Here is a 19,454-nt window from a genome sequence, read left to right as displayed (position 1 = left end):
GATTTACCTCTTTCTGGACTGTGGAGGAAACAGGTTCACAAGCCCCCTAGTATGCATCTGTATGAGACTCACAGGGCCTGATTCTCACTCTTTTGTATACACCAATGTAAAGTGATTGCAGAGTTGGTAGAAAGTTTTGCCAGAGCATATGTGTAGATTTTACACCTACCTTGCATGCAGTCTGTACAGAGGTAGATAATTACCTAACTGAGAATCACATGCCCAACATTTATTCAAAATACTGTACATTTTTTTTCAATCAGTTCACTGAGTCATTGACAAGGCATACGATTTTGTCACATCTACCTACTGCCAAGTTCTTCTTACATCTCTGAAGCACCTGCTGCCAGCCTCTGGCAGAGAAAGGTTACTGGCCTGGACAATGGATCTGATACAGTATGGGAATTCTTATGTTCCTGTTTAGTTCTCTCATCTTATGTTGGGCCTCAGTTGAGCAAAATATTGATATACAGGTATATGAGATTTGCTGAATCATAGCAAAAATCCCTAGTGGTTATATTTGCACAACATATCACAAACACTAGGGCTATGTCTACACAGCAGTGTTATTCCTGAGGAAGTATTCTGGAAAAGATTTTTTGGAATAGCTTATTTTGAAATAGCACAGCTACACACAAAATGCATTTTGAAATAGCTCTCAGCTGTTCTGAAATAGAGCAAAACAAAGCCATTGGATACACTATGGTTATTTCAAAATAGTTTCTATTCCCTGCCTACACAGCCTCTATTTCAAAGTAGGCGCTATTCCTTGTACAATGAGGTTACCAATTTTGAAATGAGGCATCTGCTATTTCAAAATTATTTCAAAATAACAGTTGAAATAGCACTTGCATTGTATAGACACTTGCATAGTTCTTTCAAAATGGTGCCTTCTATTTCGAAATAACTGCTGTGTAGACAAACCCTACGTTTCCTAAATTGCTGAAGTTTTCTTTCTTTAATCTTAAAAATTAGAGAGCATTTCTCATAACAGGTTATTGTTAGGACTGTTCAACATTCTTTCCAGGGTAACAATCTTTTTGCCTTGTAAGTTTCTTTTAAGTTCCTTGCAAGTTTTCCAGAAGACGTTTGAATTGCTCAGTGGCAAAATCCCTGTATTCTCTTTAGCTAAGTAATAACCCTATGGCGGTGTGATTTTTCAGTGTGCTCTATTATGTTCCCCTCATTATTGGCCAATGGAGATCTTGCTGGTGCATACCAATGGTTCTTCGTTGTGCTCTGACTTAATATTCCTTCCAACAGCACTATGTTAAAGTGTACTAGAGAACTCTGAGTGCTCTTCAGCAGGACCTACATGGGCCAATTAATACACAACACCCTAGCGGGCTTTAGAAACCTCACTCTTTTAATGGGCATTGTCACACCATGTTGACAACCTCTAACTTTTCCTGCTAGAAGGTTTGGCACATCTCAGGCTAAAAAGATTATGACTTTCTTAACTCTAGAGCAATTTCTTCCTATTGTGTATATCACAGGTATTGTTTGTAAGTTATGTGAAAACATTATTACTTAGCCAAGTTTGCCAGTCCAGCTAGACTTTCGGAATCAACTTTGGTGATCTTGTTCCCATCAAGATGAAGCTCCGTAAGGGATGGAGGAAGGCCTGAAACAGATGTCCCCAACAAGTTTTCAGTATAATGCAAACATAAAAAGCTGGGCCTGTTCCCCAGTTCTATTATGTCTCCTTTATATTGTTGGAGTGGGATAAAATGGCCTTAACATAACTGAGATCAGGTCTAGTAACTAGAATATAGACACATTGTCTGAGAAGAGTCAGGAGTCTTGCAATGTGCATTGTGAAAAATATCCGTTTAGAATATTAAAGAACTTTTGCAATGGGGAGCACTTGAAAAGAGAGGATTTGCAAATAACATATCACTTTGATTGAAAAGTAATGCTATGCCGAGGCCCACATCAATCTTCAAAACAGCTTAAATGGAACTCTGCATGGAGCTGAATGTCTGCCTGCACCTACTTGTGTGTGGATGTGTTAAATGTGGACCCTGATGTCTTTGATAGTTAGAAGTAGTGGTAAAATAATTAACTAAATAAGGAAAAATGGTACTTTTTAACATTCATGTAGAGCATGTGTAGACAAAATTACAGCCCATTGGCCACATCCAGCTCATCAGCTGTTTCAGTCCAACCCTTGAGTTGCGGTGGGGAAATAGGATCTGTGGGCTTGCCCTGATCTGTGTATGCTATGGTTCTGCATGGCTCCCAGAAGCAGCAGCATTTTCCCCCTCTGGTTCCCATGCATAGTGGCAGCCTGAAGGCTATCTGCACTGCTTCCTGCCCCAAGCACTGCCTCTGTAGCCCATTCGCTGGGAATCACAGTGTGATTCCTCTGGATTGGGGGAGGAGTGGGCAGTGCACAGAGCTGCCTGCCAGCACTGGCACATAAGAGCTGGCTGGAAGAGGGACATGGCCCTACATCAGGGAGCTTCTTGAAGAGGTCAGCACAGCCTGGACCCTGCAACTATGAACCTCAACAGTGTCTCAAGCCCTGCCCCAGCCCTGATCCCCCTACTGCCCTCCAAACCCTTCTGTCCCAACCCAGAGCACCCTGCCATACCCCCAAAACTCTCATCCCCAGCTCCATTCCAGAGTCTGCACCAGCCAAAGCCTTCACTGCCCCCACATTCCAGTCCTTTGCTCCAGGCCTGAGCCCCTGCCACACCATGAACTCTTCAATTGTGGCCCCACCCCAGAGCCCACACCCTCAGCTGGAGTCCTCATCCCCTCTTTTACTCCAGTCCCCTATTTAGTGAGCATTTATGGCAATACCCTGATGTGACCCTTGGGCCAAAACATTTGCCCACCCCTGGTGGAGAGCACATTGAATGTGAATATCAGTGTGCTAATCCCATTTATCACAGAAAAAAAATACCCAATACCCAGTACCCAATATTTTGGCTCTCTTAGGCAGTACATAAAAACAACTACAGCCTTAACACAAATGGGGCGGGAGGAGGGAAATAGTACTAACTAAAAAGCTTGTGATATTAACTTTCGGAAAGTGTATGCCTTTTCATGACAGTTTGCTGGACAGAATATTAATATAGTGACTGTCGTTTCCTGCATTTTGGATCCAATTTTATATTTTTGAATCCCATTGGCTTATTACACTAGAGATTTTTTATTCTAATATACAAGGAATTATTCAAAAAGTTGTAAATTTACCCATTTCACAGATGAATGCCTCTTTGACAATGAAGACAACACTCACTCACTCACAGGGCCTGATTCTCATATCATTAACATTAGGTGTACACTATTCTTACTCCATTGAGTTCATCAGGGTAACTGCTGATTTATACCAGTATTATCTCAATCAGAATCAGGCCTACAACAATTTTCACCCCTTCCCTCTCATCTGCAAGAAAGTCCAAATAAGCTGGTTTACCTTTGTAACTGAGCTCTGTTAATGAAATATTAAATTGCACAACCCTGGTACTAACCCATGCAAGGTGTGGAAGTGACCTGATTTAACTCAAATGGCTCTGGTTGACTTCTGGCAGAATTTGGCCATGGTTTTGAATTAGAATAAGGTTCCGATGAAACCACATTAGCACGTGACCAGTTTTATTCTTATTGGAACTCACCAGACATGTGTAAACTGCTGTCTATAGCATGATTCGAACCCAGGACACCTTCGTCATAGTCAAGGATGATCCCATATCTCTGCAGGTTCACGGCATTGGTTGTGGGAAAGGAGTATATGTACTCCTTTATCACCTTCTATCTTTACCTTTATCACTCCTTTACCACCTATTAGCCGTGTCTACACGTGCACGCTACTTCGAAGTAGTGGCACTAACTTCGAAATAGCGCCCGTCACGGCTACACGCGTCGGGTGCTATTTCGAAGTTAACTTCGACGTTAGGTGGCGAGACGTCGAAGTCGCTAACCTCATGAGGGGATTGGAATAGCGCCCTACTTCGACGTTCAACGTCGAAGTAGGGACCGTATAGTCCATGTGCGTCCCGCAACTTCGAAATAGTGGGGTCTGCCATGGCAGCCATCAGCTGAGGGGTTGAGAGATGCTCTCTCTCCAGCCCCTGCGGGGCTCTATGGTCACCGTGTGCAGCAGCCCTTAGCCCAGGGATTCTGGCTGCTGCTGCTGCAGCTGCGGATCCATGCTGCATGCACAGGGTCTGCAACCAGTTGTCGGCTCTGTGGATCTTGTGTTGTTTAGTGCAACTGTGTCTGGGAGGGGCCCTTTAAGGGAGCGGCTTGCTGTTGAGTCCGCCCTGTGACCCTGTCTGCAGCTGTGCCTGGCACCCTTATTTCGATGTGTGCTACTTTGGCGTGTAGACGTTCCCTCGCAGTGCCTATTTCGATGTGGTGCTGCGCAACGTCGATGTTCAACATCGACGTTGCCAGCCCTGGAGGACGTGTAGACGTTATTCATCGAAATAGCCTATTTCAATGTCGCCACATTGAAATAGGCTACTTCGATGTAGGCTTCACGTGTAGATGTAGCCATTGTCATTTACCGGTCACATGCTAACGTGATTTCATCAGAACCTTATTCTAATAAATATAGTCAACCCTGATTGGGGCATGCTTACAGTTCACTCGCTTGTGAACGTAGCACATGTGGCCAGCAGCTGTTGCCCTAATTATCTGGGTAAGTGATCAATCCAACTGAACTACATGGTCTTGAATCTTATTGATTAGTGTATTTCATATGTCCAAATCTGTTAAACCCTGTTCTTACCTCTAGGGATACTAGTAATGTTGGTATCTGAAATACGTATATAGGAGAGCTTCTTCATCCCTTGAAAGGCTCCATTTTCAACCCCAGAGCTCTTGAGTGGGTTGGTGCCCAGTTCTGCAAACAAAATATGTCTGTGAACTGCATGGTTGTTTAAATTTAGAAGTATTAAACAACTGAGCATTTTTCCTTTGAAGAACCATGGATAATCTGGCCAATTGCTGTAGACTATTACAACACCTCTTATTTTACCCATGCAAAGATATTACAAGTATAATGGGTAAAGAGTAATATCCATAAAATATACACTGGAACAAGTTACTTAAGCAGAAATCTCTTATTATTCATACCCACGACAATCATGCTATTCAGTCCATCAAAGACAGCTTTCCTCAACTTGGTGATCTCATTCTCATGGGCACGTAGCTCCTGAAGGCTTTTGGGCATGTTTTCTGGAAGTTCCTTTAAGTTATTCTTGGAGAGGTAAAGTCTCTCTAGTTTCTTCAGTGGAGCAAAGGCTGCAGGGCTGATCTTGTTTATTTTGTTGTTCACAAGGATCAATGCCTGCGAAATAATAAAGCAGGAGTTTTGTTACCTCCATTGTGGGCATACAATTAGGGCAACATTTCATTAAAGTCTGAAAGTTTTGAATTTCAAAAATGAGAAGAATACAGATGAGCAAAGATAAATATCTACCAAAAATACCTTTAATTTTTGACATCAGTGGACAAGAGACAACTCAAATAAGCATAACTGCATCAGCACCTCAGTCTCTGTAGTAACAACAACAATAGGGCCATATTGGCTACGTCTACACGTGCACCCAACTTCGAAATAGCTTATTTCGATGTTGCGACATCGAAATAGGCTATTTCGATGAATAACGTCTACACGTCCTCCAGGGCTGGCAACGTCGATGTTCAACTTCGACGTTGCTCAGCCCAACATCGAAATAGGCACAGCGAGGGAACGTCTACACGCCAAAGTAGCACACATCGAAATAAGGGAGCCAGGCACAGCTGCAGACAGGGTCACGGGGCGGACTCAACAGCAAGTCGCTCCCTTAAAGGGCCCCTCCCAGACACACTTTCATTAAACAGTGCAAGATACACAGAGCCAACAACTAGTTGCAGACCCTGTATATGCAGCACGGACCCCCAGCTGCAGCAGCAGCAGCCAGAAGCCCTGGGCTAAGGGCTGCTGCCCATGGTGACCACAGAGCCCCGCAAGGGCTGGAGAGAGAGTATCTCTCAACCCCCCAGCTGATGGCCGCCATGGAGGACCCCGCTATTTCGATGTTGCGGGACGCGGATCGTCTACACGTCCCTACTTCGATGTTGAACGTCGAAGTAGGGCGCTATTCCCATCCGCTCATGGGGTTAGCGACTTCGACGTCTCGCCGCCTAACGTCGATTTCAACTTCGAAATAGCGCCCAACACGTGTAGATGTGACGGGCGCTATTTCGAAGTTACTGCCGCTACTTCGAAGTAGCGTGCACGTGTAGACGCAGCCATTGTGTCACTAATGGCTCCCTCAGTGTGATGGGAATAAGAGAGAGGTGTAACTGACAAAGCCTATTTTGGACTGCCGTATTCTGACCTGACCACTGAGCAGCCAGCTATCTCTGCCCACATTCTATCCAGTCTCTCCAAGGAAGAAAATCTGTGACGGCTGCTTAAGGTCAGGGCACAATCTAGCCCTGTATAACAATCTATAATATATAACATCATAATTATGCGGTTGTTACTCAATAGATTCTTGTCTGACTCAAATCCTATAGGCCCTTTAAGTTAATGGGATTACTCACGTGAGTAAGGACAGCTTCCTTTGGCAACAGTTAGAAGGATCAGCATTTTGGTTTGTCAATCGCCTAGTTCATGGATGATGTCTTAATTCATAACCTCTAAAGCACTGATCACACGTTGGTGTTCAACGAACAATAATGTGATAAATACACGTTTCGATTCCAGTACAGGTTGAACCTCTCTCTAATCCAGAACTCTCTCATCTGGCAACATCCGTAGTCTGCCAGGATCTTAGCTGGACAACCACTTAATAAGGGTGCGCCCAAGTTTCCTGTGGTCCCATAAAGTTTGTTTACAGCCACCAGTCCTGGCTCTCAGTGTTTTCTGCTGTAATTTACCACTAAATGCTTCTAAAAGCCCAGTAAGCAGTGGAAGGGTTGGTAGTGTGATAAACAGAGTGGACCTCCTGTGGTCCAGCAAATTCTCTCGTATGGCACCGGTCAAGTCTCAAGGGTGCCGGACAAAGAGAGGTTCAACCTGTAATTAATGCGAAGACTACAATAAATCAAAGCTAAGGAGTGTTATGTAGTACAATGAATCCATTTGCTGTTCCTTCACTTTTTCCACCCATTAATTTATGCACCTCACAGAGTGTTTGGAAGGTAAATGAATGAATGGATGTGAAATGCTTTGAGAGTATTGGCTGAAAAGTGCTATGTACATGTGAAGAAGTATTTATTTATTTTTATTCGAGCACTGTTCTACGAAATTCTTGTTCACTTTTGTATTGTTACTTGCAGGAATGGGGAAAAAAATGCTTTCACTCCACATGTTTTGATAGCCCACATATTTTCAGTCCTATTCCAATATCTTTCTAACCAATTCTAACCAATTCTTAATCCTCCCATAGTTAAACTTCTCTCAGCTACCAGTATATCTAAAGAGGGAAAGCTGATTGTTTGAGACTTTTGTCAAATTGGTTGTGCAATAAGCAAGTGCCTAAAAGTATATGTTCATGAGGAAGCAACCACTTAGGGAAAAGTGAAAGGAGAGAAGTGGAATGATAGTTTGGAGCAATGTGTGCCTGTGTGCATGTATGTGCACATGACAAGTTTTCCCCAGATGTTTTCCCCGTTCAGTGCACCCTAAGTAAAACAAGTTGTATGTTTTGCAGATGGCTCCACAGAGTACATAGAAATGTACTTTTAATTTTATGTAGTAGCCAGCAGCAACGGATTGTTGGGAGGACGTCCTCACAGTTCATCAGGCTAGCTTCACTTACAGTAAGTCGCTCCCAACATAAGTTTAATGGTCATGTAGAAGATACTCTCATAAGTATCACTTACTTACTTAACACTGATAAGCTATAAGACCTGCAGGTAGAAAAAGCCAATGGTTTATCTAATTCAGTGACTTTTATTTGAAAATAATCAAAGCCACATTTTTGGAAGAAAATGTAAATCCCATCCCCAACATAATTCAGCACATGGGGAATGATAGGTCCTGACATCAGGGAGTGGTGAATGTTATAGCTTGAATCATGATGATTTAATGCCATTTATTATTTTTAATATAAGCAGAGTAACTGCAGGTGTTGTTGCAAGTAATGTACAGGTTTGGTTGATTTTTACTGATGGTGATACTTTTATAGGCAGCTAAATGAGGTAGGCACATAAGTCCCATCAACTTTCAGTACAAATTAGGCTCCTAAGGCATACTAAGGCTCCATTTATATGACACACCACTGGTGGCAGTGTGCAGTGTACGTGTGGTTACATGCTACAGTGAAAAGCAGGCTGAGTACAAGCTGTGGTGTGTAATACATGCCAGTGAAAGGTTCCAGAAGAGGGGAGGCAGCAGAGAATGGCGTGAGCCCCTCCCCACTGATGAATCCTTTCCCAGCTGACATTCTACTGCCAGAACATTTCCCTGTGGCAGGAAAAGACTCCAGCTGTGAGGAGCTGTTGAATTCCTTCCCAGCTGCCTCCCCTCTGGCACAACCTTTTCCCATTGGAGAGGGCGGGGGAATCTTCTCCTGTGGAGGGGAAGGCTCCCGCAGTGGGGACACAACAGGAGACTAAACTGCTAAAAATAGTGTAGGCAAGAAGGCACAGCTAGGATGCATAAAGCGCCACGTAGGGTACCCATTCAAGTACATACCCACACCCGTAAAGCATGTCTTTATTGTAATTGTTCTAAGTACCTCAGGCAAGATACTTAACATCCCCCACTCCTCACCCCTCCTGCTCCTTTCAGTCTTATGTGCTTGATTTGTCAGTTTTTATTGCAGTTTTTTTGGACCTCTGCACTATATAGCTGTCAGTCCGTACTGGAAATGCTATCGATCTAAAGAAGTGGGTCTGTCCCCTGAAAGCTCATCACCTAATAAATCATTTTGTTAGTCTTTAAAGTGCGACATAAGAGCTGTTTTATTTTGTTCTAAGCTATGCCTTGCAGCCAGTATGGCTGTTTAAAACCATGGGGTGGGGGGTGCTAAGTGTGGATGTTTATTACCTGTTGCCGCAGGAAGGATGCAGGGTAGATATGCCTTCAGGTGCTTTTGAAAACTTTTACCTAAAGTCCTACCTTATCTCAGTGTATTAACTAAAAAGCCATTAAACTATTTCTTTGAATCTGCTTTAAGTTGTCTGCCTTTTAATTAAATTACAGCCTGATCAGCTGCTTTAAACTCTCTGTTATGCTGTATCAGCACTGGACCACCCTTCCAGAAGAGGCGTGATGATGAGTTAAAGGGAACATTCAAATGAGGCACGTATTTAAATATCTCTCACCTCATTTCATATTCCCATTAGATCTTGCTTTTTCCAGAAGCCAAAGCTGCCATGTAGATGGGGCTCCTTCAGAAGGAAAACCCCCTTATGCCTCAAATGTCTACATGACATCTTTGGCTTCTGGAAAAGGCTCTTCTGGAAGTGAGATCTCATGGGAATATGCAAATAAGGTGCAAAATATTTAAATCCACACATCCTTTGAATGTTTCCCCTAGCACATTAGCATGTCCCTTCTGGACGGGTGGTCCAATGTAGATACAGCCTTAGTGTTTTGGAGGGAGTTTGGCCAGAATTAGAGAGGCATAGGTTTGCTATAAAATGTTCAGTAGCATTCTTTATGCCAGAACTTACCTATCTAGTTGATATTCACAGTATCTGGAGAGCTTCTGGAAGCAGAAGCTTTAGTAATGTCTTGTGCCAAAATTGCTTGGCCAAAAGGTATTTATTTACAAAAATTATGTGCTGAGTATGACAAAGTTCTTTCTGGGAAGTTTCATAAAATTCTCTTGTGTTTTACAAACTTTCACAAAATCTACTCAGTGTACAAATCAGGATAGTTATCAAAAACACTTTTTACAAAGATTTTCTTTGTAGAAAAGAACAAGGGAATTGTGGAAAGTATATCCCCATGCCAGTGGTTCTTAATCTTTTCTATACCATTACTCTGCCTCCCATCTCAGAGGATTCAAGGCCAAAAAGGACTGCCATGATCATCTAGGCAAGAGACGGGCAAAACAGGGGCTCCTGGCCAGATCCAGCCTGTGAAACTTTCGGCTCCAGCCTGCCACTATAATCTGAGTTGCCAATGTCCTGTGGCCAATAGAAACCTGGGACTGACATCCTGCAACTCTCAGGGGCAATCACCACACCCTGCTCCCACCCACACCATCCTTGTAGCCTCCTATTGGCCAGAAACCAGCTAATGGGAGCTGCAAGGGCAGTGCTTGCAGGTGTGTGGAGCACACAAAGACCTGCTTCCCCCTTCCTGGCAAGGGACACATTGTCAGAGATACATGTGCTGGCCCCAGCATCTGGCTGCTTTGAGCAGCATGTGGGGTCATGGCAGGCAGGTAGCTGAGTATGGTAAGCACTGGGCCGCGGGCCAGGACCTGACCATGGTAAGTTCCTTCAGGCCATAGCCTGCACCCTGGCAACCAATGCCCTCCCACACCCCATCCGCTGTCCCAGGTCACAACGCAAACCTTCTGCCCCTAGTCACAACTTCCTCAGAGAACCTGCATCCCCCTCTACACTACTCACCCAGATCAGAATCCTTTTCTGCACCCAAGCCACCTCCAAGGCCCTGCACCCCAATCTCCTGCCCCAGTGTACATCCCCTTCCTTCACCCAAACTTCCTCCCAGACCCCTCACCTCTGACACTACGGTCCCTGTGCAGAACTCCCTCCTGTACCCAACTTCCATCCCAGACCATGAACCAACTCTATTAATATCATAGAAAAGCGTAGCCCTTGAGCACTTACCATATTCTTGAAGTGCTGCCCCATCAAAAATCATTCCCCACCCCTGATCTAGACACTCTCTTTCACTCTGCAGTCCACAGAACCTCATCTACCTATTCCTGTAATATAGACCCATAACCCTGGGCTGAGTTACTTCAGTCATCAAATCACCATTTAAAGATTAAGTAGTACCCCTCATTTAACAGTATGGGAAGGGAAAGGTCCATCTGTCACTACCCCTGACACTTGGGTCACTACCTTTATTTGAAAACCCCTGTCTTTGGCATTTAGCAGACATTTTTCACCATATAGTGCAGAAGGGATTCTGCAAAAGAATCTTTGGCATGTCACACAGCAACAATTTCTGTGATTAAGATACCTGTATGGCACCTGGCAATGCCATAACCATGTGTTGTTCTGCTCTTTGAAATAATTCCATTGTATATCAAAACAAAAAGCAGTCCAGTAGCACTTTAAAGACTAACAAATAATTTATTAGGTGGTGAGCTTTCATGGGATAGACTGAAGTGGGTCTGAAGAAGTGTCTGAAGAAGTGGGTATATAGACTAACACGGCTATCTCTCTCTTACTTTTCTCCATTGTATATGGAACTCATTAAGAAAAGAAGGAATTAGTTTTGGAATAGTAACGTTTACTTTTCTCTGAATGTGCCTCTCATCTGGTTTACTTATAACAAAAAGCAACAAGTGAGAGATGAGGGGTCAGTGAAAACATGAGCTGAATGAGTAAAGCTGAAGTAAAACATCTGTATGCAGTGATAATGGGGAAGGAGATGCTGCCAAAACATGCATTACATAGGTTAGCTAGCCTGGAGAACAATCACAAATTCACTCCCTTGTTTGTGCAGAACCAAAAATGCTAGAAGGGAGATGGCTACATTTTAGGTTTCATGACAAACACCTGAAAATGTCCCATTCTGGTTTATTCTAGTCTAGCATGAAACCACCTGGAAGGAAAAAAGGAAGGTAATAGATAAGTGTGGTACTTGAACAAGGCTGGACCTCTTTGAGACCATCATCTTCTATTGTTGGTCTGAAAGATGAATCTTAAACATACACACACATTACAGAAGAAATTGGAACATACCATTACTTTCCCTTAATGCCCAGCCCTGCTGCTTTTTTGACAGAGTGGAGTGCTCTTCCAATTGGCTTTTGTGTGTGGCTGCATTCTGTTGACAGTCATTTTGTCGGCACATCTTTCAACAGAAATGTCTGTCGACTGATGCTTCTAGTGTAACTGTAGCCAAGATAAATGGAATAGATGCAGGAGGAAATGTTGACTCCAGAAAAGTCAATGGGAGTTTTGCCACTTGTGGCCACAGGGCTAGGAGTTTTATCTTTAGTGTTTGAAGCTCCAGCACAAGAAGGCAGTGGTTATGATACTAGGAATATCTTTCATTTTTTTACAACGCCTTTTTTCAAAATGTGGACTATCAAATTACACACATATGCAGAGCCTAACACACAACAGACTCTCTTTCTTATTCAGCAAAATTGGAGTGGATTGTGAAAAGTTCAGCCATAAAAGTGATAGTATAATATTAATCAGGGCTGCTTGTGCCAGCTGATGATGGTGTTCTTGCGTGATGTTAAGTCTCTATAATGTTCTTACTTGACTTCCAAGTCAAAGTAGTTTTCTAAGTTGATGAAAGTTCTTTAATTTTTCTAAGCAATTGAAAAAAGCTATTTTATTATGGTGGTGCTGACAATTCTGCCAACCCCAACCATACAAAACTCATGATTCAGGCACCAAAAATCATGACATGCTTTGTGTGGAACATGAGTTCACCCATAGATGATGGTGTATAAGAAAGCATAGAGAAGTGGACAAATGGGACATCGAGGCCGATACTGTTAGCACAGCACAGGGGATGAAAAACAACTTGAAATGGATCTTTGTTGGCTCGATGGGTGGAGAAAAAGTTATGAAGGGCCTCAAAACTGATGACAAGAGACTTAATGCAGTAAAAAAAGAGGAACCAATAGAGTTAGTCAAAGAGGGGCAGCAACATGAGCAGGCAAAGAATATGATCTTAGCAGCAGCATTTCCTGACTGACTGAATGGGGAGTATTGCTACACAGTGTAAAGTATAGAAGATACATTACTAATGTTTCAAATTTCTTTTGCTAAATTACAGCTCTAAAAGGGATCATCTCTTCTTCCCATTGGCACTGGTTGTCAACTCATTGTTCACTTACATGGAGATTCTTTAAGTTCTTGAAATCCCCATCCTTTATTTCAGTGATTTTGTTGTTCTGTAAATCTAGCAGAGTGGTGTCTGAGGGAAGATCCTTTGGCACTTTATCCAGGCCTGTGGAGGGAGAAAAGGATAAGCAAACAGCTCTGAAAGCATTAACCAGCTTAGAAGAAAGGCAAAGATTATTCTTGGCAACATTTAATATTATTTTTTTCTTTAAAGAAACCCTTTCTAAGGCTCATTTTCTGAGTTTTTCTGTCCCCGTCTCGTCAAAACAAGCCGTGCCTTTTATTTGGTCATGCCATGTCAAAACACATTTATTCCCATGTCCATTCCACCAGTTTCTTGGAATTTTTCAAAAACTACAGTTCTGTACAGTGCAAGGTACTTAAATGTCACAAACCCTTTCTAATGCAGTTAACTGCTCTGGTTTTAATGAATTGCCTGATGAGTGAAGTTAGCAGGGTGAGGCTCTAGATTTTTGCGTTATTTTCACTGTACACATGGCTTTGGTGAACAGAAACCATTCCCATCTCTTAGACTGTGCTGGATTTTTAGAGGTAAAAAGTATGCTTAATTGAAATTATTTCAAGTAAATGAACTTGCCAGTAAGAGTTAGATGGGAGCAATCCTGCCCCCACTCAAGTAAAAAGGAAGAAACCCCCTTGATTTTAATGGGTGAAAAAAATCAGACCTTAACTTTAGAAACTGCTAATTGAGACAAAGTTTTCATTTTCACCTTTAGCATGCATATATACATACACAAAAATCAAGGCTAGTGGAGCTCAGAATAACTAAACATACTTACAGTGAAGCTGACAATATCTCAACTCCATCTTAACAAAACAAATAGATTTTTTTTTTAAATTGAAGCTAGATCCAAGTTTTCTGGAGAACAGATCTCTTGGTTTCAGTTTGTCATAATGTCAGACTGCGCGAATGCCAAAAGAACATCAGATAATTTAAATTAAAGACTCTCTTTGGGACCATTTTCTGAAGAGCTGATATGTCATTGCAATGAAGCAATGGAAATGAAATTACTTATTTTTAAATATTACAAGCTTTACCCAAGTTTCCTTTTCTGCTATGTCTTAGTCTGATGAAAACCTCACAACACAAATAAAGTTACCTATTGTGTTTCCTACTAAACCCAGTTTTAACAGCACAAAAAATATTGTGCAAGAGAGGTCAAACATAGTTGACATATACTACAAGTAATAGTGTCTATGCGTGCACAGCTAAGAGATGTTGAACTGTCTGGACTTGTTTATGACAAACATTCTATCAGTAATAGTGTAAGGCTGTGTCTACACTACAAAATAGCTTCAAAGAAAGAGGTGGTCGGGGGGCCTCCTGGTCAGGTGTTCATGGATGTGTCTTCCCCCCTCAGCAGATCACGTAAGCCATCAACATGGTGCTCCTGCGACGCGTCATGACCTTGGGGGACCTGGAGGTTTCCAATGCCAGGTTTGCGTATCTGGGCTTCCCCAATTGTTTTGGAGTCCTGCACAGGATGCATGTGGTGATCTGGGCTCCGGACCATGGACTGCATTAACAGGAATGGGTACCACTTGGTGGTACTCCAGGCCCTGATGGATGCAAGGAGCCATATCCTGGAAGTGTGGGGGGCATGGCTGGGCAGGGCCCATGATGCCCAGATGTTCCAGAATTCGTGGCTGAGGGTGCCAAATGCAGATGTGTACCCGCTGCACCAGTTGCTCATTCAGCCCTATACCAGATGCACCATTCTGGCCCAGGACACCTTTAACAGTCTCCTCAACCACACCAGGGCCACAGTTGAGCAGGTGTTTGAGAGGCTGAAGGGGAGGTTTTGGAGCCTCTTCAACAGGCTCCCTTGGTCATCGCCACCTGCTGTGCCCTCCACAACCTTGTGGAGAGCTGGTGGGAGCCCTTGACCCAGGGCTGGGCTGCGAACCTGGGGGCCAGGTGTGAACAGCTGCCCGCTGCCCCATGCTGCCCCCAGGGGGATGGTGTCGGGGGATGGGATCAGGGTTGGGGAGGTCTTGTGGCAGGCCAGGAACACACTGCATGACGGGCCCCCCCATTTCTCCCACCCTCCTGCCCCCCACTGAACACACTCCGTCCCACTCCCCCCTCACCAGTCTCCCACCAAGCACTAGGGACATGGGGTTAGGGTGGGAAAAATAACCTTCACTTTGGGGAATAACTGTAATTATACAACACAACAGAACAATGTGTGAAACTATTTGCAGTGCCTGGGGGGAACAGTCCACAGCAGGGAGGTGGGGGCTAGGTAAGGGGACTGAACTGGGAGCAGGGGTGGGATGGGAGATGGGTCAATTGCCCAGGGGTTTGTGGGACCAGGAGCCATGTCAGTCATGGCTGCCCCTGCTGCCCCAAATCCAGGGTCCCTTGCTGGGCTGAGACAGGGCCGGGACCACTGGGAGGTTGGGCTGGAGTGGGGGTGCTGCAGGCTCGGCCTCCACAGGGTGTGCAGGGGGGCCACTGGGGCTGGGACAGAGACACCCGCCTTGGCCAGCAGGCACCAGGCCAGCTCGATGCAGGCAGAAAGTGACAGGTCCACCACTCTGGGGGCAGCTGCCGGAGGGGTGGCTGCCAGGGGTGCAGCTGCCGGGGGGGTGGCTGCTGGGGGTGTAGCTGCTGGGGGGGTGGCTGTGGACCAGGCTGGTGAGGGGGTGGGGGGGGTTCATTGAGGTGGACAGTCAAGGCCTGGGCCACGGCATCCAAGATGCCAGCCAGCCACACGCACACGTTCTGCTCCATCACCAGCCGGTGCCGAAGCATGCAGTCATCTCTTGCATGACTGCCTGGTTTGCAGCTGCCTTCTCGTCCCTCCAGAGCAGTCTCCAGGAGGCCCAGCTGCAGCCATGGTAGGATGCAGGCTGGGGTGATGGGGCAGCCGCCAGCCCCCTGTGGCTGTGGCCTGCTCTGGTGGGCTGTGGCAGCTTCCCAATGATGGGTCTGTGGAGACAGAAGAGGACAGCGAGACAGACCATGAGTCTGGGGCCTCCACCGTGCTCCCCTGCTGCCCAACGGCCCATGAGCCCTGAGGGATCTCAGGTGCCCAGTGGTTCACGCCTGATAAGGGTTGGGCCATGTTCCCTCCCCCATTCCCAGGCATGTGGCCTGTAAGGCTGTTCTGAGTGGGGTCCTGTCCCTGGCTTTTGTGGCATCCCACTCGCCCTGTACATACCAGCTGTGACCTTGGCTTGGCTCAGTTCGATGAGGCTCTGATGGGTGTCCCGAGGGGAGAGTGATGATGAGGGTCCTGTTGCTGGAGCCCACGTCATTGCCCGCAGTCTTGGTTGGCTGGTCCCCAAGTGAGGGGCTGGTGGTGTTGGAGGGGCCCACCTCATCCTCTCCGTCTGCCGGGGGTGGACCAGCAGTGTCTGCAAGTTGCTCCAGGGTGGCCTCCTCCCTCGGCCCCAGAAGCCTGCGTAACTTCCTATAGTGGAGGCAGTGCACAGGCTGTCCCCCTGACTGGCTGGCAGCACTGTGGGCTTTGACACTGCTGGCAGTGCAGTGAGGGTGGCCTTGGGCAGCGAGGCTTCTGGCAAGCTGGTGGAAGACTTTGGTGTTGTGCTGGCAGGCATCGGTTAAGGACCTTCTCCTCCCCCCACAAAGTGAGGAGGTCCTTCAGCTTGGCCTTGAACCAGGAGGGTCCCCTCCTAGCATAGCCCTTGCCGGGCACCGTGAGCCCTCAGACTCCTCCTCTGGGGCCCCCAGGGGGTTGGGAGGTGTGGAGGCTGACTGATGCTTCAAGCAGGAGCAGTCTGACTGGGAGCTCGTGCTGTCCCTGTTTGTGGCACAGTCTCAGCTTCCTGCTTGGGGTTGCCGGTGAGCTGCTTCTTTTAAAGGTAGCCAGCAGAGACCAGAGACCCCTGCCTAGGCTGGCCAGATTGTCTCCATCCTCTGGGTGAGTTGCCTCCTTGGCCAACCTCTTACTTCAAAGTAAGAAGTGCAGAATGTCTACACACACCCTACTTCGAAGTTAAACTGCAAAGTTAAGTGCTGCTCCATTCCAGTTAGCTTCCCTTACTTCAAAGTTAACTTTGAAGTTAACTTTGAAATAAGGAAAACTGTGTGTAGATGTTCTGTAGGCTACTAGAAGTAACTCCTTACTTCGAAGTTAACTTCCAAGTAATTTTGTAGTGTAGACCCAGCCTAAATGTATTATAAAAACATACTGGAAATCTCCTCAAAAACTATTTAAGCTTCTTAGATGGATGTTTTTAGTCTGTCGCACTCCTGATTTGTCCCTTGAAAGGTCACTGTATTGGTATGTCTTCAGTATGATAAAAAACTCTGACAATTATGTTGTTTGCAAACTAATAAACAATTTTTCTTTTAAAATTAAAAACAAAAATTCTCTGGAACATCAAGTCCTGATGCTGTAAACATGTTTTAAGGTGTTGCATCCATAAAAGTTTGCAGGTTTGAAGCCTGTGTTTCTCTCTCGAAATCCATACTGTGGAGAGGGGAGGCATGGTAAGGGGCAGGGGGAAAGACTGTTATTTAAATATCTTTTTTGTTTCCTAACTGTATACATTTCCAGCACTACCTGCCAAGCTTTGGATAATGAGTGACTATGCCTGAAATAAAAGAGAAACAAATAATTTATGTAACCATTAGGGAGACTTCATTCTGATACTGGGTAAATCTATATTTGTGCTGTAGTGTAAAATACACAGACTGCATGCCTGGCTAGCACAGGCATAAATAGCATAAGCATAAATAGCAATGTAGAGCTGGAGGTAGCGCTTATGTGGGTAAAGTAGACTAGAGTGCCCTATACATCTTAATCTTATCATGTACAGCCTTGTAGAACTGTGTAACTGGAAGGGACCTGCATTCATATCTCAACAACCGCGAACAGGGGTTCATCTAACCTGCTCTTAACAGCTTCCCCAAGCAATTTATTCCAGTACTTAACCACCCTAAGAGTTTGGAAATTTATTTCCTAATGTCTAACCTCAATCACGCTTCCTGCAATTTACTACACTCATCCCTCACTATACAAGCACAATTGGTTCCCAAATTTCTGCTCGTAGGCGAAAACTCATAAGAGCAACACTAAATTCCCACTAAAATATGTGTCAAAGTCCGATTCGTTCCAAGTGCTTATAACTTGACATAAACCAGTTGAGTTAAGGTACTTTTCTGATTTATTTGAATAGTTTGGCACCAGAAATAGGTTGCAGTGTATGTATGCAGGGCAGAGATTCCCAGTCTATGGGTCAGGACCCAAACATGGGTCCCATTAGATTTGTTGAAGGGTTGCAAGCTGGGCAGTTCTGAGCTGCATATGACTGTTAAAGAAGCCATTTGCAGTTTAATGCTGCTGCCTCAAGCAGCTATCTAACAGTAGAAATAGCTGCTGGCGAAGGCAGTTCTCTCTGTCACTCCAGGTAGCAATTACCTTATGCCTAGGTGCTGAAAGCTTTACACTTGACTTAATTGGTTTTAAGGACTGTTACTGGGGAGCAGGAGAGCTGGGGGAGCTGCCCAGCCTAGCAGCCCTGGTAAAGAGGCTGAGGGAGGAGTGGGAGCATCTAAGGCTGGGGCCATTTAAGGATGTGGGGGTGGGGATCTAAGACTGGGGTAGATTTAGGGATGCAGTGGGGCGGGGTCAAAGACTGGGGGAAGTTTAGGGCTGCTGGAGGGGCTGTAAGACTGGAGGCAATTTGAGGGTGCTGCTGGTTCCAGACTCCCCATGACTTGCGGGACCAGGAAGATGATCAGATCATGGCTGGTCAGTTTCATGTTCCCATCAGTGCAGGGGATCCGGTCACCAGGCTAAGAGCCTTCTCCCTCTCTTCCCCCAGCTGCAGGGCTGTCAGACAGCTGCATGTCTGAGGGCAGGGAGGGAGAAGGATCCAACTGCAGGTCTCCCCACCCCCTGCCTAGGGTCCCTGCTGCTGGAGCAGAGCCAGTTGCAGGGCTGCAGGTCTCTCTGCCCCACCCCATGGCACTTCCCCCCCCAACACCCCTCACACAAACTTGAGATATGGGCATGTTGAATGTGTGTGCCTGGGGGTGGGGCAGGGATTACTGTACCTGGCAGAAGATTGGTTCCCTGGGGCAGGCAGAGGGTTAAAACCTGGTGGCAGGTTGGGTGAAGGGGGTTAAAGCTCATATTAGCAGGAAAGTTCACTCGTCTAGTGAGGATAGGTATGTATATGTGTCGCTCATTTTAGCGAGTACTCATAAATGAAGTACCCATATAAAGAGAGATGAGTGTACATTTTTTGCTTTCTCAAGGGTTAAGAAAAATAACTGTTCGAACTTTTCCTTGTAACTTTATGTACTGGAAAACTGTTATGTCCCCTTCCAGTCTTCTCTTCTCCAGATTAAATAATCCCCCTTTTTTCAAGCTTCCCTCACAGGTCATGTTTTAGACCTTTGATCATGTTTGTTGCTCTTTTCTAGACTTTCTCCAGGTCTTTCCTGAAATGTGATGCCCAGAACTGGACACAATACTCCATCTGAG

At 45.2% G+C, this 19,454-nt stretch overlaps 1 protein-coding gene across 1 annotated transcript in view; it reads right to left on the bottom strand.

Annotated features, from left to right (window-relative positions):
* DCN (decorin) overlaps nt 1-19,454 on the bottom strand; it is a 54,925-nt gene that overhangs the window by 8,357 nt on the left and 27,114 nt on the right. Inside the window, exons 3-6 of the mRNA XM_075012006.1 lie at nt 12,963-13,075; nt 5,092-5,305; nt 4,745-4,858; nt 1,531-1,624 (exon numbers count right to left, since the gene is read on the bottom strand). Coding sequence (XP_074868107.1) covers nt 1,531-1,624; nt 4,745-4,858; nt 5,092-5,305; nt 12,963-13,075 — 535 coding nt within the window. The remainder of the gene's footprint in view (nt 1-1,530; nt 1,625-4,744; nt 4,859-5,091; nt 5,306-12,962; nt 13,076-19,454) is intronic.

This window comes from Carettochelys insculpta, chromosome 1, assembly GCF_033958435.1.
Source record: "Carettochelys insculpta isolate YL-2023 chromosome 1, ASM3395843v1, whole genome shotgun sequence".
NCBI lineage: Eukaryota > Metazoa > Chordata > Testudines > Carettochelyidae > Carettochelys > Carettochelys insculpta.
The sequence above is the reverse complement of the archived record's forward strand: the minus strand, read 5'-3'. Positions and strand labels throughout refer to the sequence as shown.